We start from the raw sequence: 23,797 nt of genomic DNA on the forward strand, positions 1-23,797 counted from the left end.
CTGAAGTCAAATATATCAGGATCATTGTCAGGAATTATTTATTACATTTATTATCCAGCAACCACAAAATCATAGAATAAAGACATTTCCCTCACAGATTAGTGGTATTTTCTGTTTAATTTATAAGGGACATGTAATGTTTTATACTTCTGGTGAATTTAATCCATCAATCTGATTTCCATAGATGTATTTTGTATATACAGTTCCCTTTGATAACACCTTATTTTGAAAAGTGGACGTAGTCCCACGTGTCTACTTCCTCTAACTTGTCCAAGGTGGTCTCTAGCTCTCCCGTCAGCTCCGTTCTCTTTATCCATCCATGGTCAGCTCCATCGGGGCCGTTTCAATGCAGAGAACACAAATGTCAGTATCTGGGTGCTCTACAGTTGTAGTGTCGGCCCATTTGACCACGGAGACGAGAGCGACGGCCGGCTCCACCGCCACGTTACCACCATACGATAACGTTTCCTGTCCGTGACAGAGTTAGCATGCGGCTTTAGCACAGCTCTGTCTAGCTCTGCTTTTCCTGTCAATGTGTGAAACCCAAAGTGTTTCCATCCTTTACTGGATGTGTAGTGTTTACCACGCTGGATTTAACATGGGAGGGTGCAGGTCGTATCCACGAAGACCCTCCAACGTTTTAGACTTTCTAGTTTCAGCTCGCTGAGGTTTGTTTTGGTTGACGGATACGGAACGGATATGACGTCACGTAACTCAGACTACCACAATAAAAGCGGTAACTTCCTTCTACCTCCACATAGACTCAGATGAAGCAAATATATCGATTCTGTCATTAAAACATCTATTTCAAAATTGCGAGACATAGGTGAATCGATCCCCAAGTGAATAATCATAGTCAATGATGATCAGTTTGTGGAGGTACACCGATAAAGAGGGTGGTACTCTAAAGGACAGAGGGGGTCGTATCCTGTACAGATTGTAAAGCCCTCTGAGGCAAATTTGTGATTTGTGATTTTGGGCTATACAAATAAAATTGACTTGACTTGATAAAAACAAACGCTCTGTGCGGAGAAATTTCAGAGAGCAGAGCTGCTGATTCTAAGAACAGACAGGATGGCCATCTGACACATGATGCCTCATAAAGACCATGAATAAAACACCATAAAGTAAGTAGTAATCAGCCCGTAGCCTACTAGTCTGTATGTTTAAAAATGGGCTGTAATATTAAAGGGACTGTTTGTAACTTCTTACAGGTATAAATCTACCGGGTAATTTTTTTAATTCCACACAAGTTTCAGGTGTGTCAGCTGTTTACTCTGAACATTAATGCACCTTGCAGACAAATAATACAAACTGTGACTCCAGTCTGCTGCGTCTGTTTGATAAATACAGTCAGTTCCTCGTGCGTATCCCTGCATGTCAACCTGCACAGAGATCTAGACAGCCAGAATATATGAAACACCTGTCATGTGGTGTGTAGGAACTTTAAGTCAGTATTTTGTGTTCGCATAACAAGAGCAGAGCACACCTTAAAAGGTTTGGCTACACTGACATCAGTAAAGAAGTAGATATGTTGCTAAATAGCCCCACATTAACGACATCTAACCTGTATTACAGGCTTTCTGTGATGTTTCAATGGAAAGAGGAGTGTCTGTATGAAACTCTGTCCACTTCCTTTCATCAGAGTACATGTCAAATGTTGCTGCTGCAGATTATGGATGTATAAAGAGAAGTGGATACAGCGTCGGAGGCGGGGCCCCGTTCATTCCTATCGGAGTGTCTCAGTGGAGCATGAAGATAAAATGGCTCGAGTGCCGAGTGATAAAGTACCCGGTGATCTTCCTCATCCATCGGGCCATAGAGCAGGAGCAGTAGAGTTTCCTTTAACTCCTCCTCCTCCTCCCAGCCCTCGCTCCTTTAACTCCTCCTCCCAATCCCTTGCTCCTTTAACTCCTCCTCCCATCCCTCGCTCCTTTAACTCCTCCTCCCAGCCCTCGCTCCTTTAACTCCTCCTCCCCGGCCCTCGCTCCTTTAACTCCTCCTCCCATCCCTCGCTCCTTTAACTCCTCCTCCCGGCCCTCGCTCCTTTAACTCCTCCTCCCAGCCCTCGCTCCTTTAACTCCTCCTCCCCGGCCCTCGCTCCTTTAACTCCTCCTCCCGGTCCTCGCTCCTTTAACTCCTCCTCCCATCCCTCGCTCCTTTAACTCCTCCTCTCAATCCTCGCTCCTTTAACTCCTCCTCCCGTCCCTCGCTCCTTTAACTCCTCCTCTCAATCCTCGCTCCTTTAACTCCTCCTCCCGTCCCTCGCTCCTTTAACTCCTCCTCTCAATCCTCGCTCCTTTAACTCCTCCTCCCGGTCCTCTCTCCTTTAACTCCTCTCGGCCCTCGCTCCTTTAACTCCTCCTCCCGGTCCTCGCTCGTTTAACTCCTCCTCCCAGCCCCTTGCTCCTTTAACTCTTCCTCTCAATACTCAATCCTTTAACTCCTCCTCCCAGCCCTCGCTCCTTTAACTCCTCCTCCCATCCCTCGCTCCAGCCTCGGTCTGGGTCTCATTCACATGAACGGATTAAGGAAATAACTCTGGATTTAGCTATTAGTGCATTTTCCTACTTTTAGGACCTAATGATTTAAATAAGGACTATTAGAGTGTTCATACTGGGGAGTTGATTCACCTCAAAATAAATGACCCTCTGAGTTACAGACGTCTCTTTCCCAATGTAAGTCTATGGGCTAAAGTCTTTTTGGGCCAAATGGCATCACGTGACGGACACAGAAGGTGTAGTATCGTCGTTTGGCCACTACGAACATTAGGATCAACGACCGGCGCTCTTCCTGGAGGCTTGCTGCAGATGCAGAGTCTCTTGTTTCTTTGTACGGTGGCCCTGAGAGCTCAACACTGCAACTTAACATGCAAATAGATAAATAAAAAGTTACTGAAGCAAACATCTTCCTAAATTGTGCATTTAGAAAACAAAACCAAAAACAGAAACACTATGTAAGTTTACATTAATTTTAATATTCTGATTGCATCATTCAGATATTGTGTACCGTTATTTATATTAGTAAGCAATTAATCAATTTCCTTCGTGTTCTGTGCAACTTGCATTCGTTTTTTTCTCTCTTTGTTTTTTACCTCCGCCAAGGCCGAAGGCCTAGGAAGGAGGTTATGTTTTCATCGGCGTTGGTTTGTTGGTTTGTTGGTTTGTTTGTTGGTTTGTTGGTTTGTTGGTTTGTCTGTTAGCAGGATTACTCCAAAAGTCTGTGATGGATTAGAATGACATTTTTTGGAGGGATGGGGTGTGGCACAATGAACAATCCATTCGGTTTTGGTGGGGATCGGGATCATGATCCGGATTCAGGAATATTTTTAAGGATTCCGATCAGCCTGAGCATTAAGACCACAGGGTATAACACATGCACAGTGTAACTGATGACGCGTTGATGACGCATGACCCCGCCTTCTTCCTCCTTCTTCTGAGAGCAGAGAGATACGTGTGTGGATGTGTGTGCGGCTGTTGCTGGCCGTCCGCAGTGAGAAAGAACAAAGCGGTAGATGACGGGATGACAGACAAAGTAGTGAAACATTTTACAGGCATAAGAAGGCTGCTGAATGAGAGAGGCATCTGCCGATACGTTACACGGAAACACACCGTGTTAATAATAAGCCGACCACCTCACGGTACCGCCAGCTGTGAGCTGTGATCTGTTTTTAAAGTCAGGCACCTTGGCGGAAGTCTGCGCTCTTCGAGTGCCATTCTAGTTCTAAATGCTGCTCATGTGTTGTCATCTATGGAGGTCGGAACCTGCCAAGATATATAATAAAACAATGAATAAATAAATTACTTGATTAATAAATAAATGTCATTTAATGTAGCACAAATAATATTAAAAATAAATGTAGCTATTAATTAATTGATAGAATGTGACACAAATTGATATTTATGTTTTATTTTCCTTCTTTATTTATTTATCTTTGTATTAATTCCCTTATTTATTTACTCTTCTGTTTAATTTTCCCTTTTATTTATGTATTGAATTTGATTAATTTTTAAATTCATTTATTTTGTATTTATTTATTTTTGCATTAATTCAATTAATTAAAATGAATATAAATAATTACATACATAAATAAAAGGGAGTAAATAAATATGGGAATTAATACAAAGATAAATAAATTAAGAAGGAAATTAAAACAGAAATATCAATTTATGTGACATTTTATCAATTAATTAATAGCTACATTTATTTTTAATAAATAATAATAATTTAATGACATTTATTTAGCTATCAAGTCATTTATTTATTAATTAATTTATTTTTTATTTTGGCAGGTTACGTCCCCCATAGTCAACTTGAAAGTGAAGGTGAAGGTAGCTTTTGTTTTGTCTACCTGCCTGTGTTTGCAAGTTGCAGTGTATTGACCCTTCAGGGCCACTGTAGAATTGTCCATTTTGTGTGTCTTGTGTTAAAAAGTGAACTCATTAATAGAATTACTTGTATTGTGTTGGAAGTCTATTTAGTATTTCCTTCCTTCTGGTTTGTTTTCTTGCTCCTGCTTTGGAGAGCATTCATTCTTGTTTTTCACATATTGCCTCCTGTGGAATGAATGCTCACATCTCACCTCTTTTTCTTCTAGAGTCCAGCACCATGAAACTGAATCCCCAACAAGCTCCACTCTATGTAAGTATCCTCATTACACAGCATCATTATAAGCCATATTTTCACACTCAAATGCTGCAACATGTTCTGCTATATAACTATCTACTGCTGCACGGTAATAACAAGTATCATGACACATTCTAAGGTTCCTGTTGCAAGTTATTTATCTAAAAGCAATAGTTTAAGTCTGTGAACCACTGCTAGTGGCTAGGGTTAGCCTTCTATGTTAGCACTGCAATGCATATCTGCATCATTTCTCTGTGTGAGGAAATGAAAGGACCTGTTAGCATTTAGAAAGGTGTGTAGTATTTGAATGGTTTATACTTTTCTTGTTGAAATCAAAGGGAGGACTATGATTATGTATTTCAGTATTCCCTTTCTATTTTAACGACTGAACTGTACAGAACATGAATACATTGAAGGACTACAGAGAGTCAAAGTCCCGCCCCTTCTGGTGGACCCCATGGGACCTTATTCGGATAAATAAATGTACGGTAGTCAAAGGCAAGAGACAAATATGTTTTGATCCCATTTGAATTACGCCATGAATCACACAGTTGATGTTTGTCAATTTAAAAGATCATTTTACAAGTAAAAAAAGTCACACTCTCATCTCGCACAATATACGTCAACAACACTAGCTAGCTAGCTATCTTAGCTATGTTCCACGTACAAATGTAATCTTCTCAACGAGCTAAGCGAGGGAGAAAGAGAGCAGCGATGGTGGAGCGAGCTATAGCGTGAATGAAGGGAGGGAGCGGCGTTAATGCAAAGAAAGCAGTGAATCAGAGAAATATAACGTAATTTTCGTTCACTGTTCATCGATGGCGTTCCCTAGTGGCACACAGCAGAGGAGGGAGAGAGGACCCCGGGGAAACTCACAATGATATAACAAACCCATTCTCATCCGTCAAATATGGCCGCTTTTTATCTGACAGAGCTACAGATTTGTTGGACAGGTGCCTCGGTATCAGAGGCCAAGGGGTGTGACAAAGTGGCGATATTTGACGACCTGAATGGGCTGCACATTCTGCGCGCTGTTATTGGCTGGGGGTTACAATCCCATGTGGTGCCAAAAAGTCCAGAAACATCCCGAATACAGCAAAATTAGAGAAAATCCAGGCAGAGGGCAGGGTCTTTGTAGATACAGACACCACCACACACTTCTAGTGGGGCGTAAGTGATGATTGAGAAGGATTACTTTTTATGGTCTATACATTGTTTTTGGGAAATTCTTTCATATTATACCTTTAATATAGCGATATGAATAGAGCAGTAATGTCTACCTGAGCAGAGAATGAAGTCACTCTCCCTCTGTGTGCTCTGTAATCCAAGCTTCTCTGTGCTTTGTTGACATAGCCGGGCCGGCTGTTGTGCCGTTTGTGCCTTTTAGTGCATGTTAATGCATGTGAGCGTGGCCCCACTGGCCAATCTGCACTGCGCTCATACAACAGTTACAGCTGATAACGCCGTCCTGACCCAAGGCGCCGTTGGACTTTGGTTCAGCCAGAAATATCTCAACAACTATTAGATGGATTTGGTTCAGACATTTATTTTTCGGTCAGGATGAATTTGAATAACTTGTAAGTAGCGCCATCATCAGGTCAACATTTGAATGTGTCCAGTACTTTGGTTTATTACCAAATACCTGCAGAACTAATGACATTCCCATCAGCCTTAGCTGTGCTTTTTGTTTACTGCTAATTAGCAAATGTTAGCATGCTAACACGCTAAACTAAGATGGTGAACATTATACCTGCTAAACATCAGCATGTTGTCACTGTGAGCATGCTGATGTTTGCATTTAGCGCACGGCTTGTAATTTGGCATTGTGAACAAGGTATAAACTCCACCAAGTGAAAGAGTGCATGTGGTGAATGCTAACTGTGCCAACGTGTGTGAGGACAAATGGATGAGGTCATCTGTGATACTGGGAACTCTTCTCTCTTTCTGCTTTTCCCATCAGTGCAGGTCTTCAGATATACATCCGTGTAAGACTGTCTCATGTCCTCGAGTGTTGTACTTTGTGTTGCTCTCTTTTTGTCTCTCTCTCTCTGGGAGTGTGTGTGTGTGCGTGCACAAGCATACTCAGATGAGAAAGTGATAACATCATATCTGTGGTTCGGTTAAACCATTCATTAAAAGATATGTTTTGGTGTTCTGTCCTGCTGACCACACAGACCCACATCAGGGTTCTGTACTCTGGCCACGATAATGAGCAGAGCTGTTGTTGCATTCTGTTCTGACATTATCCAAAGTACTATCATTGGTAGTGTCCGTACTGTAATTCTCTCCAAAATTTGAAAAAGAAAAGTTCAAGTTCAGGTTCAAGTTCAAGACCTTTATTTGTCCCCGAGGGGCAGTTGGTTTTGCCGTTGTAGCAACAACAACATCTCATCGCAATAAGACAATATACACACACATCCCCACATACTAAATCACTAAAAAAGATGAAACCTTGAAGTACAAAAAAATGATAAAAGAAAATCAAACAAGCGCACACCACCACCGCTACTGCTGCCGGTCGCTGTGTGCGCATGCGCCCCAAATGCCCTGTAGTCTGACAGAAAGGGAGGAATTAGCCCTTATTCTGGGGAAAAGAAAGAATGTGTGACGTTGGCTGCTAAATATGTCACTTCCTGCCACAACAAAAGAGACAACCAGTTGACCAGTCAGACACAGACAGATATACATCTATAAATGTACTCATACTTACCACCATCTCCTTTCTATGTTGTTATTTATAGATTATCTCTACTATTAACATTTCCTTATGTTATTATCAGTAGATTAACTCTTGCATTATTTTTGTTTGTCTTGCATTGTTAAAGTTAAGTCACAATGACATTGTGCGTGTGTGTGTGTGCGTGCGTGCGTGCGTGCGTGCATACAGTATATAGTATACTGGAAAAACAAAGTTCGGAAACTTGTGTTAGGTGGATTATTTCTCTGTTGTTCCAATGCAAATTGTCATTGTATTTTACATGGTTGGAAAGCCTGTTTATTTACCTTCACAATGATGTCCAACTTCTAAGGATCAGGCATTTGTGGGATGAGCAGCACAGCTGATTATGTGGGTAGCGCCCAAGAAAAATTTGCCAAAATGCTCCGTCAATGGTAAACAGTGTATTCTCCTGTTGGTGTTGACTCTTGTTTTGAGTTGTTTGGTGGATTGGATGATTGAACTCTCTTTCAGTAACAAGGAACAAACAAGACATATTGGCAATTTTACACTTTATTCATTTAATACACTGTGAGGAGCCTCAGTAGCGGTGGAAGATCCATATGCAGCCACAACAGCCTGGCACCTCCTCCTCATGCTGGTCACCAACCTGGTCACACGTTGCTGTGGGATGGCGTTCCATTCCTCAACCAGGATTCGTTGCAGGTCAGCCAACGAGGTTGTGTTGGTCACTATAACACGTACAGCACGCCCAAGCTGATCCTACAAGTGTTGAATTGGGTTGATGTCTGGACTCTTGGCAGGCCATTCCATTCTTTCTACTCCCACATTGTGGAGGTAGTCTGTGATAACCCTAGCTCTGTGGGGGCGAGCGTTGTCATCTTGGAGGATGAAGTTAGGGCCCAGATTGTGGAGATATGGGATCGCCACTGGCTGCAGAATCTCATCCCGATATCTCACTGCATTGAGATGGCCTTCAATGATGACAAGCCTTGTTTTGCCAGTGAGGGAGATGCCGCCCCCCACCATGACACTGCCCCCACCAAAAGCTGTTACTCCATCGGTGCAACAATCAGCATAGCGTTCTCCACGTCGTCTCCATACTTTGACCCTGCCATCCAACGTTGGCAGACAGAACCTGGACTCATCACTGAACATGACATTCCCCCACATGTTCAGGTTCCATTGTCTGTGTTGTCGACACCAGCGCAAACGGGCCTGACGGTGAAGGGCAGTCATTGCAGGCTTCCTGGTAGCCTTATGAGAATACACTGTTTACCATTGGCAGAGCATTTTGGCAAACTTTTCTTGGGCGCTCCCCACATAATCAGCTGTGCTGCTCATCCCACAAATGCATGATCCTTACAAGTTGGACATCATTGCGAAGGTAAATAAACAGGCTTTCCAACGATGTAAAATACAATGACCATTAGCATTGTAACAACAGAGAAATAATCCACCTAACACAAGTTTACAAACTTTGTTTTTCCAGTATATATAAAACGTGTTATTATCTTGTTAACTTTGACAGCCCTAAAAGGTTTCAGTCCTACTTGTTACGTAATTCAGCATGCTGGGTACCAGATATGTTCGCTTAGCCTGAATGTTTCCAAAATCATAAGCAGCCTAGCACCTGTAGCTGCTCAGGCAGGAAATGTATGTATGTATGTATGTATGTATGTATGTAACAGTCTCATAAGTATTCACAAATAAATGTCAAGTTATGTCAAAGGAAATATATTTGTGAATCTCCATCTCCTTGTGTGGATTCTTTTGAGACGGCTTAAAACATCCACAACCCCTTATATTCATTTCCAAATCATCAATTTAGCATTTTCAAATGGAAATGTATTTGTGAACCTCAACGGATTCCTGTGGATTCTTTTGGACTGTTTTCCGTTGTCTCACACAAAATTCACAAGTGTAGGGAAGACCCAGCGCTCTCCAGTAGATGGCGCTAAGGCAGCATTTATTGATGCCACAGAGACAAACAAATATACAACTAATAATTGAACTATATCTATAACTGCCACAGCTTAGGTGTACGTGCATTAATGTTTAGAGTAAACAGCTGACACACCTGAAACTTGTGTGGAATTAAAAAAACGACTCGGTAGATTTATACCTGTAAGAAGTTACAAACAGTCCCTTTAATATTACAGCCCATTTTTAAACATACAGACTAGTAGGCTACGGGCTGATTACTACTTACTTTATGGTGTTTTATTCATGGTCTTTATGAGGCATCATGTGTCAGATGGCCATCCTGTCTGTTCTTAGAATCAGCAGCTCTGCTCTCTGAAATTTCTCCGCACAGAGCGTTTGTTTTTATCAAGTCAAGTCAATTTTATTTGTATAGCCCAAAATCACAAATCACAAATTTGCCTCAGAGGGCTTTACAATCTGTACAGGATACGACCCCCTCTGTCCTTTAGAGTACCACCCTCTTTATCGGTGTACCTCCACAAACTGATCATCATTGACTATGATTATTCACTTGGGGATCGATTCACCTATGTCTCGCAATTTTGAAATAGATGTTTTAATGACAGAATCGATATATTTGCTTCATCTGAGTCTATGTGGAGGTAGAAGGAAGTTACCGCTTTTATTGTGGTAGTCTGAGTTACGTGATGTTGTATCCGTCAACCAAAACAAACCTCAGAATGTCTAAAACGTTGGAGGGTTGTCGTGGATTCGACCTGCACCCTCCCATGTTAAATCCAGCGTGGTAAACACTACACATCCAGTAAAGGATGGAAACACTTTGGGTTTCACACATTGACAGGAAAAGCAGAGCTAGACAGAGCAGAGCTAAAGCTGCATGCTAACTCTGTCACGGACAGGAAACGTTATCGTATGGTGGTAACGTGGTGGTGGAGCCGGCTGTCGCTCTCGTCTCCGTGGTCAAATGGGCCGACGCTACAACTGTAGAGCACCCAGATACTGACATTTGTGTTCTCTGCATTGAAACGGCCCCGATGGAGCTGACCATGGATGGATAAAGAGAACGGAGCTGACGGGAGAGCTAGAGACCACCTTGGAGAAGTTAGAGGAAGTAGACACGTGGGACTACGTCCACTTTTCAAAATAAGGTGTTAACAAAGGGAACTGTATCTACAAAATACATCAATGGAAATAAGATTGATGGATTAAATTCATCAGAAGTATAAAACATTACATGTCCCTTATAAATTAAACAGAAAATACCACTAATCTGTGAGGGAAATGTCTTTATTCTTTGATTTTGGGTTTGCTGGATAATAAATGTAATAAATAATTCCTGATAATGATCCTGATATATTTGACTTCAGGACATCTCTGACTACATACATGCTGAAAATCAAATATTCCTACTGGATTCATTTAGAGATTTTACAAAGTAAAAGTCCCTAGAAGTGGATGATTCAACTTGTTCCCTTCATGGTCTAGTGGTAAAAAAGTTAACAAAAATCTCAAGAAATCGCAATTTCGAATTGCAATACTTAAAAATCACAATACATATGGAATTGGCACCCAAGTATCGTGACAGTCTCAAAAGAATCCACACAAGTAGGTGGAGATTCTCAAATATATTTGCTTTGAAAAAAGTTGATTTCCATATGATCATTTAAGAGTTATAAATTAGAGGCACAGATAGAAATCACCCTGCATTTTTCTGTGCATTGTGTTTTACTAGTTACATAACTTCACATTTGTTTGTCAATACTTATGAGACTTGTGTTTTGACACCATAGAAATGTAACCCGTGTGTGTGTGTGTGTGTGTGTGTGTGTGTGTGTGTGATCTGAAACATTCCTGTGTGCTATTGTTAGCCTGTGTGGGTGTGGCTGTTAACAGGCTTTTAACTGCATGTTCAGCAGAAGTGTGTGTATGCTGTGTCATGTTTCACAGCATACATACAACACATACTGTATACACTCCAAAGGCTCTACTCTGTGTCTTTCAAGCCTTAACCATTCCTACATACATACCTGCCGTCTCTAGCTAACCAGGTCTTATACTTTATACCGCTCATTAGTTCAACTTCTTAACTGTCATATGTATGATTACAGAGAAGCAGCCATTGTAGCTGCCTGATGACTTGTGGTCCATCACAACTGTGTCCACATTCATTAGCAAACTAAAAACTTTCCTGTTGTTCCTGTTGTTCCTATTCCTTCTGTGTGTGTGTGTGTTTTTATTGCTGTGTGATTGGCTGTATGCTTGTGTATACTACTGTATTCTTATATCTGTTGTTTATGCTGATATGTTCTTATGTTTATGTCTTTATTTATATATTTTGCCTTTACATGTAAAGCACTTTGAGTTTACATGTAATGAAACGTGCTATATACATAAAATTGCCATTGCCATACACGGGTGTCACGATTCTCCAAATCCATGATTCGATTGAATTTTCGATTTAAACATGTCATTATTGGATTATGGATTATGGAGTCTTGATTCATAAAGGTCAACAGATCATTGGTTTTATACCCTGACAACCGTCATTTACACTTTCAAATTCGTCTTTAAAAACAGAACTGAACTCCCTTATTATTTAGAAGTGTTTCAAAACACTCATCACTCACTCATCTTCAACCTCTTATCCGGGGTCGGGTCGCGGAGGCAACAGCTCCAGCAGGGGACCCCAAACTTCCCTTTCCCAGGCCACTTTAACCAGCTCTGACTGGGGGATCCCGAGGCGTTCCCAGGCCAGCGTGGAGATATAATCTCTCCACCTAGTCCTGGGTCTTCTCTGTGGCCTCCTCCCAGCTGGTCGTGCCTGGAACACCTCACTAGGGAGGCGCCCAGGGGGCATCCTTACTAGATGCCCGAACCACGTCAGCTGGCTCCTTTCAACCCAAAGGAGTAGTGGCTCTACTCCGAATCCGTCACGGATGACTGAGCTTCTCACCCTATCACTAAGGGAGATGCCAGCCACCTTCCTGAGGAAACCCATTTCGGCCGCTTGTACCCGCAATCTAGTTTTTTTGGTCAAAATTTGCCAAAATTTAGCGCAAGTTTGAAATATTTAACCCCCTTCATGGCAAGCTAGTGTGACATGGTTGGTACCGATGGATTCATTGGGTTTAGCTCTGCAACTGAAATTAGTGGCGTTAGAACAAATTTGCAGTAAGGTGTTATTATCACGTTATTATCACAATAACTATGCACAACACGTACTCCAGTAGTAATTACTGTATGCTTATGTACTTAATGATTGTCAGTTCTCCATTGATTGATTGTCCCGGGGTGCTCCCGGGCCAGCCCACATAAAGGCCAGTCGATGTTGCATGGCACTGGAACGCTTTCAGTGTCATTGGCTACGTGATGCAGCCGCTTCGTGTGTCACTTGCACTTGTTTATACTGTAGCACCTTTTACATCGTGCAGATGGCGTACACTATTGTTTGTGGATTAGTTATTTTTCTGTTTTCAGGGTTATACAGTATGTGTATAGGAGACTAAATACATTTTCACTGTGTTGTTAATGTGGTCCAATGTGTCTCTGAGCACATGACCATCCTGGTCTCACGGGAAGATGTATTAATACCACAACATTACATGGACATGGATGTCATGAGCCCTCATGTTAGCGCTTTCACGTGTCATTTGTACGCCGCTTTTCACGTGTTATTTGTACGACGCGCAAATGTCTGCAGTGGTTTAGGCAAGAAAACCACTATGGGAAACACGTCACAGACGTCCACGAAAACAAACTTCACACGGGTCTCCTATGGCAAGCTGTTTTAACATTTAATAGCTAAGCTTGTTTATCCTGAATTAACATTAGAGAAATGTACAACTACATTGTGACTAGTCCAAACGACAGTTAGAGATATCTGTAGTTCAGTTCTGACTATCCTAAATAACAGTTCCAGATCTCTCAAACCTCATTATGACTCAGAGTTGTTGTCATGACGTTGCTCATCAAGGCTTCCCATTGGATATCGGCCCATCACAGCATCTGAACAGTGTCAGCAGAAGCTTTTGCTGACTTGGATAGTTCGGTAAAGTGTGAAAGATATTGACAGATTCAAACTTCCTGGATCAATAACTCATCAGAGAAACATCGTTAAAACACCAACGAGGGCTCTTTCTAACCGTAGTGAGGTAGACAACGAGCTACAAGCTCATCTTAATCACAACCAGCCTTTAGTCCTCCGAGCTGGACACCTAACATCGCTCTCTATGTGCAGCCGGCTGTGAGACGAGTGGTTCAGGGACCGCTGTGGATCAGATGGATAGAAACTGCTGTATGTAGATGTATGATATGTATGATATGTATGATATGTATGATATGTAACGATAGTAGGAAGTGAATTAGTGAGACTAAGGTGTGTGATTAAAGTTGTATTCACTGCCTCTATGTGTGTGTGTGTGTGTGTGTGTGCGTGTGTGTGTGTGTGTGTGTGTGCCCTCTCAGGGAGAGTGTGTGTTGACTGTTCAGCTCGACGATGATGATGATGATGCGTGTCGTGCTGAGGGAGAAGAGGAAGAGGAGGAGGTGGAGTTTTATCTTTTATTCTCAGGATCCACCCAAAGACATCTGACCAGCACACTGCGAGTCAGCCACGTCACACTGCAGGCTGTGTGTCCAGGTACAACACGCACACACACACACTAATGACTTGTCTCTACTTTATGGATTTGTGCATGCTTTTTATTTCTCAAAGTTCTAAACTAATACAGTCTTTTTGTTCTTTTTGACATTTTCTGAAATGAAAGAATAACAAAGAGAGATGAATGAATGGATGATGGAGGGGTCAATTGATGGATGGAGGGATGGATGGATGGATGGATGGATGGATGGATGGATGGATGAAGGGATGAATGGATGGATGATGGAGGTATGAATGGAGTGTTAAATTGAGGGGTGAATGGATGGATGGATGGATGGATGAAGGGATGGATGGATGGATGGATGGATGGATGGATGGATGGATGGATGGATGGATGAAGGGATGGATGGATGGATGGATGGATGAAGGCATGAATGAATGGATGGACGGATGAATGGATGAAGGGATGAAGGGATGAATGGATGAAGGCATGAATGAATGGATGGACGGATGAATGGATGAAGGGATGAATGGATGGACAATGTAAACTGGCACATGCTGTGGTCAAGATTCTAAGATTGAATCATTTATTATCATTTCAATGAAACATTAATAGTAATTAGTGTTGGTGTGCTGGTGGCAGCGGGCAGTGGGCTCCTCCAGGTCCTTCAGGTCCTCCGGGTCCTTCAGGTCCTCCTGGTCCTCCAGGTCTTCCGGGTCCCACAGATCCTACTGGTCCTTCAGGTCCTCCGTGTCCTTCAGGTCCTCCGGGTCTTTCAGGTCCTCCGTGTCCTTCAGGTCCTCCGGGTCCTTCAGGTCCTCCGTGTCTTTCAGGTCCTCCGGGTCCTTCAGGTCCTCCTGGTCCTCCAGGTCCTCCTGGTCCTCCAGGTCCTTCAGGTCCGAGGAGTGTATAGAAGTCTCTGAGAAAATGAGCCTACTTCTCACTTGATTGTAAACTTGATTGTAAACATGAGTTTATGGTCTCAATCTTTAGTTTCAAACCTTCTCAATACAGCATGATGTTCATTCAGCGTTTGGCTGTAGCTCCACCCTCTCGTTTCACTTCTGGTTGCAAAAAAACAAGATGGCAGAGGCCAAAATGCTGAATTTGAGGCTTCAAAACGTCAGTCCACAAACCGACGGGTGACGTCACGGTGACTACGTCCACTTCTTATATACAGTCTGAGGCTAGGGGTAGACAAAAGCAATACAACAAATACACATCAACAATACAATACACATCAGCATAGACATATCAAAAACTACTCTAGAAAGAGAAATGGAAATATTATGACAATAATTAGAACACGAGTGTCTGGGGCATTAAGAAACCTGCTAGACAGTTTAAGTTGAGTTCATCTCCACTAGATCAGATCAATGACATGAACTCTTCAGTGGATATCACGCCTTACTACCCACTGATCCTCACCAGGCCTCTACAACAACATCATATCTGTTAGTCATAGTCTGAACAGGACTTTATAATGAGCTGGGATTTCACTTGACACCTCACCCAGTATTACTGGTAGGTGTGCTCATGTGTGACCACACCCAGCTGAGTTGCAGCATTGCACAACAGTACGGGGCGTGGCAGAGCATGTAGAAACCTCCAATTCAATTCAATTCAATTTTTTTTATATAGCGTCAAATCAAAACAGAAGTTATCTCAAGATATATAGAGCAGGTCTTAGACCGTACACCATAGTTTAGAGACCCAATAGTATCCACCAAGCATGCTGTGGCCAGGAAAAACTCCCCGATTACTGGGAAGAAACCTGGAGCAGAACCGGGCCCTGGGTGGGCGGCCATCTGCCGAGACCGGTAGGAGGGAGGGAGAGGGAGAGGGAGAGGGAGGGGGAGGGAGAAAGAGAGAGAGAGACACACAATAATAGTAACAAAACCAATAGTAGTGGATGTAAAAGAGTGATAATACAACTATCGGAATTGATATCATTGGGTCGTCCTCAGACGGGCTGTCAAGCGGAGCTTCCATCTATCTCAGTCCACCACACATCTGGCTAGCTCGCCAGCACTGTCCAGCATCTCTCCTCAGTACGTCCATGTATGTTGGTGTGGGACGTCCCTGTGATCGATAACCGTGCGTTGGTTCCCACAGCATCAGCATGCTTGCTGGGAGTTCTTGATGTCTTTGGCAGTGAGCGAGAAGTGGTATTCTCCAGGCTGCCACTTTGTCACTAAGTGTTGGTAGTCCCTCGTTAGCCTTGGTAGTCCCTCGTACAGACGGAATTAATTAATGATGGTAGCAGTTGGTGTCAAGCAGGCAGCAGACGCGGCAGCAGATGCAGCCACAATACCGGAGACATCCAGATCCAGGTGTAACCCCGCTCCAGATATAACCCCGCTCCAAGTGTAACCCCGCTCCACGGTTACCTGCGAGAATGAAGTTAGTAACAATGAATGGGACATGAATATATATAGAAGGAGAGAGGAGCTCAGTGTGTCATAGGAAGTCCACCGGCAGTCTAGGCCCATAGCAGCTTAACTAGGGGCTGGTCAAAGACAGCCCTAACTATAAGCGTTATCAAAGAGGAAAGTCTTTAGCCTACTCTTACATGTAGAGACGGTGTCTGCCTCATGGACTGAAACTGGGAGCTGGTTCCACAGAAGAGGAGCTTGATAGCTGAAGGCTCTGGCTCCCATTCTACTTTTGGAGACTCTAGGAACCTCAAGTAACCCTGCTGCATTCTGGGAGCGCAGTGCTCTATTGGGGTATAGGGTACTATGAGCTCTTTAAGATATGATGGGGCCTGACCGTTTAACGCTTTGTAGGTGAGGAGGACGATTTTAAATTCTATTCTTGATTTTACAGGCAGCCAGTGCAGAGAAGCTAATACAGGAGTAATATGATCTCTTTTTCTAGTTCTAGTCAGTACACGTGCTGCAGCATTCTGGATCAACTGGAGAGTCTTAAGAGACTTATTGGAGCAGCCTGATAATAAGGATTTGCAGTAATCTAGTCTAGAGGTAACAAATGCATGGACTAATTTTTCTGCATCATTTTGAGACAGGATGTGCCTGATCTTTGCAATGTTACGTAGATGAAAGAAGGCAGTCCTTGAGGTTTGTTTTATGTGAGAGTTAAAGGACATATCCTGATCAAAGATAACTCCCAGGTTCCTTACGGTGGTGCTGGAGGCCAGGGCAATGCCATCTAGAGTAACTATATCATTAGATAATTTGTTTCGGAGGTGCTCAGGGCCTAGTACAATAACTTCAGTTTTGTCTGAGTTTAACATCAGGAAATTGCAGGTCATCCAGGTTTTTATGTCCTTAAGGCATGCTTGAAGTTTAGTTAACTGGTTTGTTTCGTCTGGCTTGATCGATAGATATAATTGGGTATCATCTGCATAACAATGAAAGTTTATGGAGTGTTTTCTAATAACATTGCCTAAGGGAAGCATATATAAGGTGAATGGAATCGATCCAAGTACAGAACCCTGTGGAACTCCGTGACTAACTTTGGCGTGCATGGAGGACTCATCGTTAACATGTACAAACTGAGATCAGTCTGATAAATAGGACTTAAACCAATTTAGTGCAGTTCCTTTAATGCCAATTAAATGTTAATTTCTCTGTAATAAGATGTGATGGTCAATGGTGTCGAAAGCAGCACTAAGATCTAACAAGACAAGTACAGAGACAAGTCCTTTGTCCGATGCCATTAGAAGGTCATTTGTAATTTTCACTCCAGATGGCAGTGTGAGCAGGATTATGAGCCTGGGAGGTGTTACTCCTACACCAGCCCTCAGCAGATTACAGGATTGGTTTCTCAGATCATAATGAAATATTACTGCTGCTAAAATACATACCATCCTTTAGAAAAATCTTCAGGTTTGAATACATTCTGAGGGTGTGTTTTCAGCTCTCTGACTGGGAGATGTTTCTCCAGAGAAGCGAGGGTGATCTGCTCCATCGGCTCATACAAGTCATTCTAACTAAACAGATCACACTCTGCCCTCAGTACATCGACTGCCACAAACGTATTTGTGATATGTTAAACACAAACATAATCTGCGACAAACTACGTTCCATCGAAACTAGGGCTGTCAAAGTTAGCGCGATAATAACGTGTTTTAACATAATTTCTTTAACGCATTAAGGCAACTTGCAATTTTCAGGTTGTACCGGCTCAGTTTTAAAGCTAGAGTGAAAATACTGGTATCATATGAAACTATAAAACCTGATGAATCCATCGGTACCAACTATGTCATACTAGCTTGTCATGGAGGTTAAATAATGCTCCAAATTTGGCTAAATTTTGGCGAGGAAAAACTGTCATGTCCATTTTCAAAGGGGTCCGTTGACCTCTGACCTCCAGATCAGTGAATGTAAATGGGTTCTATGGGTACCCACAAGTCTACCCTTTACAGAAATGTCCTCTTTATTATAATCACATGGGTTCCCGTCGGGGGGGAAGCATCACCCTATCGGGGATTCTTTCACAACAATGACCAGCTCGCTGTACATTATCCCTTACATAATAATGGTCCAAAATGAAGTAAAATTGCATAGATTTTAGTCAGAAACCTGCAACTTTTCTTGCAGAAGGACCCCCAAACCCAATATATCCTGGTACCTTTTACTCACTGTAGAAACTCAGAATGTGTCTCTGTATAATATGTGCAAACATCTGCTCCTAAAAGCTGAATGATACCCAACTATAGGCTACAAATACCACAGGAAATATTATAAAACATATTATAATAATATGACAATAAAATACAGATACAGTATAACATGCTTAAAGAAATAATGAATAAATAGGAATAAGTCATAAGAGATTGCTGATGAAGGCCGACACACCCAACAACATGTGAATAAGAAGAGTACTGGCACTTATTGTTTTCCACTTCAAGCAGTGCTAGTAGTTGTGTTTACACTGTCCACTTGGAGGACACATTCCACATATAAGCAGTAGATGGCTACGCTGCCACTCGTAGGGTAGTGGCCGACCACCAGTTCTGGGACCGTCAAAACAAATTGGCGGTAGGCGGACATCCGCACAGAGAGTACGCGTACACCCTCTGATGACGCAGTTTACGTAACGTGGACACGGAAAATATAACTTTGGCTGAAGAGGCTAGGGAGTGCATTATGTCAATGAGTGTCCTCACAACGATAGTACCGGTGTTTGTGTGCGTGTCAAAGGTCAAAGGTCAACTTTATTATCCCACAAGGGGAAATTCATGTCATATACGCGTCTCATAAAAACAACATATAAAAAAACTCACACACTTCCAGGATCCTGCGCACAGCGCAGTCCCATGCACACTCCCCCCCTCCAGCACACACACACACACACACACACACACACACACACTAGCAGAACACCCAGAACAATACCGCCGGTACAAAAAAATACACCCTCCACAATATAAAATATAAACTCTATACAAAGTGCAATCCGACAGTCTTGCATGCGTGCGTGCGTGTGTGCGTGGCAGAATAACACACATCTATCCCTCAGCCTTGGGACACACCAGGAATGTCAGGAGCGCGTGGCGGCTGCGTGGCGGCTGCGTGGCGGCTGCGTGGCGGCTGCGTAGCGTCGCGGCTGCGTGGCGTGGCGGCTGTGTGGCGTGGCGGCTGTGTGGCGTGGCGGCTGCGTGGCGTGGAGTGGTGGCTGCGTAGCGTGGTGGCTGCGTAGCGTGGTGGCTGCGTGATACACGCGTCGGGCGTTCACACCAGCTGCATTTCAGCTGCATGTCTGCTGCGTTTCTGCTGCTGCTGTCAGCCCTTTCTTTCTACATAGATTTTGCCTTTTAATGGCCATTTCATTTCATTATAAATATTATTTATATTTATTTTAGACAGAGAAAGGTTAAGAAACGTGTGGTAATTTGTAAATAATAGTAATAATCCCAATTAAAACTCCATACTATATTCATTCATGGAGCTCTCCAAGTCACTGCATGTTCTAGAACACTGTCCGGCACATATTTCAGAATAAAAGCCTTGTGTTAACAAATGACGGAATTCTGTCCAGAGAAAAAACGCTTTAGGGCTTTTATTTCTAAATGAAAGCAGGAAGTGTTGATTTAAAAATAAGTCTTTACTTTTTTTCATCTCCGTAACATATTCTACAGATAGACCTCGAAACTGAAGTAATCTTGCTGATATGATGTTAATATACAGTCAATAGATCACCTTCACTGTCTGTAACATATTCTACAGATGTCTAGACATTGAAACTGTAGTAATGTAGCTGATATGATGTTAATATACAGTCAATAGATCACTTTCACTGTCTGTTGTTGCTGTGAGACGTGCGCGGCACCCGTCAAAAATAGGCGAGACCTCTATTCTCTAGAAGAGACGCAGCTGAGACGGGCATTTAGGCTGCTCTAACCTGTTAACAGGGAGGCCCAAATAAAAAACAACAGATAACGCAGCCGCCACGCGCTGCTGACGTTCCCGGTGTGTCCGCCCTGTGACAGTCTTTAAGACTTCACTTGTGTTTATTTATCTGTGTAGATGGACAAAAAGTTGTTTTATTAAGCTACTTTTCCTATTTATGGGATGTTTTACCATACAGATAAAACCAGTGATAATTTCCTTGTGTGTGTGTGTGTGTAGCCCATAATGTGTGTGAGCAGGTCTCGGTGACACTATGTTTGGCTCGGCCCGATGGACCAGTCGACACACGCTCCCAGGAGACCTTCTGCTTCGTACAGGTAACAGCAGCACAGTCCTCTCACTGCATTCATCTGGACACTTCCTGGTCCAGGTCTGTCATGGTTCCATTGTTTGCAACATGTGTGCATGTTTGGACAGAGCTGACCAGAAAAATACATGAAAATGATTTGCAACAAAGGCAGACGATGTGCAGCCTTTGTATTTTGGATCCTACCTGACGTTGTCCTTGGTGGATGATTATAATTCATTTCACAGTCTGATTTAAAACAAGATGTCTTTGTCTCCGTGCTGATGAGAAACCCTGAGTTCTGCACTCAGTGGCAGCTGTATTAAGGCTGCCCCACACATAACCTCATGTCATGTTAAAGTTAACAGTTTTCTTCCTGTAGTGTGCAGATTCATTCATGAACAACAAGAGTCCCGACTAAAAAAACGGAAATCTCGTGAAATATCTCGCTATCAAATGTGACTTTAATGTAAACAAACATGGCGGACGACGGGCAGGAGGAATTAGTGATGTTAGTTTTTACTTTGTACTGAATATTCATGAAGGATGGATGGATGAAGTCATGGAGACACATTAAATAAACCACAAAGTAGGGATGTGACGGTGAGGAAATGTTCCAACCGGTTAATAAACTTGTGACAACACCGGTTACCGATTACACCGGATATTTTACAAGAACAGATGACGGTCAACATGTGTAGCGCGCTGACTCTGATCTTTACCGTCAGGTGGCGGTGTGTCTGACCTCTCTGGTGGAGCTTTCTCTGTGAGGCCGCAGGTTCCTACCTGGCGCCGCTGCACCGTGCTCACCGGCTGTGACTGCTCCGTCCTCCTCGCGGCGATTACCTCATTAACGCCATGGTTCTCTTATATCATTTTGTTTAAATCTGAAATATTGCAAAATAGGTGCGTTTGCTTTTTGCTTCGACACCAAATCCTCCGCCATCTCTCAGTCTCTCAACTCTCTCTCGTCCCGTGTGTGAAATCTCCGTATGGATGCATTCACTGTCAGTTTGTAGTGTTCATCGTCCGACTATCTGTTGATAACACGCCACTGATTCGTCAAAATTAACTAAATGTGTTTTATTTCTGTAAAAAAACAGCAAAATGGAGGTGGGGGCGGTGGGTATGTAATGTAATCGGTGTGACCTGACCAACGTGTAACATCGACTACCATAACAAGACCACCACAAAACAAACCACATTTGTTGCCACTCATCAACCAGTTGCTCCTCCATCTCTGAGCTCCATCTTACTACTACTTTACGCTTCACGTTTAGCATCAGCTCATGCATTAGCCGCGGCCGCCATGACGGCGGTGGTCGTCCTTCCTTTTTGCGTCATCGTCTGTTCTCGGGGTTCCCCACACACAACAGGACATCCCATCGGAAATATTCAACATGAGCAAATTATTTAAATTAAATTATTGAGCAAATATTCAACATGTTTAATGCTTTGCTGACCATCGTCTGGAGGAATCAGGACCAGAATCAGCTGGATTCTGGTGTGGTGTGGACCCGGCATTAGGTATATCTGTACACCTGCTCGTTAATGCAAATATCTAATCAGCCGATCGTGTGGCAGCAATTCAATGCATAAAGCACGCAGACGTGGTGAAAAGGTTCAGCTGTTGTTCAGACCAAACGTCAGAAGTGACTCTGACTGTGGAATGATTGTTGGTGGTTTGAACCCGCTCCCTATGTAGATATAAACGGCTCTTTCTAAGCTAACAAAAACACAACGCTTCTTATTATCAGGTGATTATACAACATACTTATTAATATTATATTCCATTTCTGCCAGTAGATCCCACTAAATGTTACACACTGATCTTTCAAACAAAGTTCTGTCCAGATCTTACACACTGCACCTTTAAGAATAACGAGTTGACACCAAAAAGCTGATGAAATCATTTTAAAAAGTAAAAGACTTTGATGGTGCCTGACATGTTTAGGAACGTCAGCGGGAGACCTGAACTCTGAGCTATTAGAAGATGTGCACATATGAAGTCATGAATATGCATCAGTCAGTCATTGAAACCACACAGTGGTCCAGAATAATGATGGCAGTGTTGATGTGTGTGTAGGACTTGGCTCTGGACATGGCCCACTTCCTCCTTGACAACATAGCTCCACAGGAAGCATTACTATTGGATGATGAACAAGTAAGTAGGAACGACCTTGAGGGCTCTAAAATGTGTTCCATTCAATATAAAATGTCCCTTTTTTTAGGCGAGGCCTACACAGTATTTGTCATGTTTTTAATACTGCTTCATTGGTTATCTTTGTCCAGGGGTCAGCAACCTTTACTATCAAAAGAGCCATTTTAGGCAACAAAAAAAATCTGTCAGGAGCCGCAAATCATTTGATCATTGTGATGAAGGTAACACAGTTTATAGTCTCAAGTATATAGTATATAAGTCTAATGCAGTGAGGGCCAAAGAGACAATGTACTACGGAGTATTAGGGCCACATTGAGGGAAAAAACATCTGAGATTTACACAATAAAATCAGAATATTACGAGAAAAAAGTCTGAATATTATGAGAACAAAGTCGTAATATTACAAGAATAAAGTCATAACTTTACGAGAAAAACGTCGTGATATTACAAGAATAAAGTCATAACTTTACGAGAAAAAAATAATATATCACGTAAAATTACTACTTTATAATATTTTGACTTTATTTTCATAATACTACAACTTTTTTTCTCGTAAACCTATGACTTTATTCTCATAATATTAGGACTTTATTCTGGAAATCTCAGATGTATTATTTTTCCTCAAAGTGACCCTAATACTCCGTCGTACCGTCGTACCATAGACCTACAACAATGATAAATAAAAATGAAAATGTAAACAAAAAACAGTTATTCATGTCCATTTTTAAAAATCCCCAGGGAGCCACTGGAGAGGAGCTGAAGAGACGCAGGTTGCTGACCCCTGGTCTAGATATTTGTTGATATTGTTGATATTGTTGTTATTGGATTTGAATGAAATCAGATTGTGTCTAGCAGTAAGACATGTCACATGACTCAAATAACAGCATGCAAAGAAGTGTTTTTCGAAGGGGAGACGACCTGTCAGTATTTTGTGTGTGTCAGATTCCGTTGAAAGAGTGTGAGAAGATGGATCAGAACCTGGCCCTGGCCCTGAAACACCTTACCCTGCTCCACCAGAGGACTGAACCAGTGGTGGACAGACAGACGGCCGTCACAGCGACACACAGTGGCACAGACGGACACGACACAGAGACACACAAGGAGACATGTACGGATGTCTCC

The 23,797-nt window shown here is 42.5% G+C and overlaps 1 protein-coding gene across 5 annotated transcripts in view; it reads left to right on the top strand.

The window, feature by feature from the left end:
• The window catches only part of LOC119486221 (A-kinase anchor protein 13-like), a 163,319-nt gene that overhangs the window by 32,393 nt on the left and 107,129 nt on the right, over positions 1–23,797 (top strand). For all 5 annotated transcript variants that reach the window (XM_037766151.1, XM_037766154.1, XM_037766152.1 and 2 more), the window contains exons 2-6: positions 4,598–4,641; positions 13,715–13,889; positions 20,448–20,545; positions 22,601–22,678; positions 23,618–23,797. The exon at positions 23,618–23,797 is cut by the window's right edge and continues 22 nt beyond it. In XM_037766151.1, coding sequence (XP_037622079.1) covers positions 4,609–4,641; positions 13,715–13,889; positions 20,448–20,545; positions 22,601–22,678; positions 23,618–23,797 — 564 coding nt within the window. In that variant the 5' untranslated portion in view covers positions 4,598–4,608. The remainder of the gene's footprint in view (positions 1–4,597; positions 4,642–13,714; positions 13,890–20,447; positions 20,546–22,600; positions 22,679–23,617) is intronic.

The sequence above is a fragment of the Sebastes umbrosus genome, chromosome 4, assembly GCF_015220745.1.
Source record: "Sebastes umbrosus isolate fSebUmb1 chromosome 4, fSebUmb1.pri, whole genome shotgun sequence".
Taxonomy (NCBI): Eukaryota; Metazoa; Chordata; class Actinopteri; order Perciformes; family Sebastidae; genus Sebastes; species Sebastes umbrosus.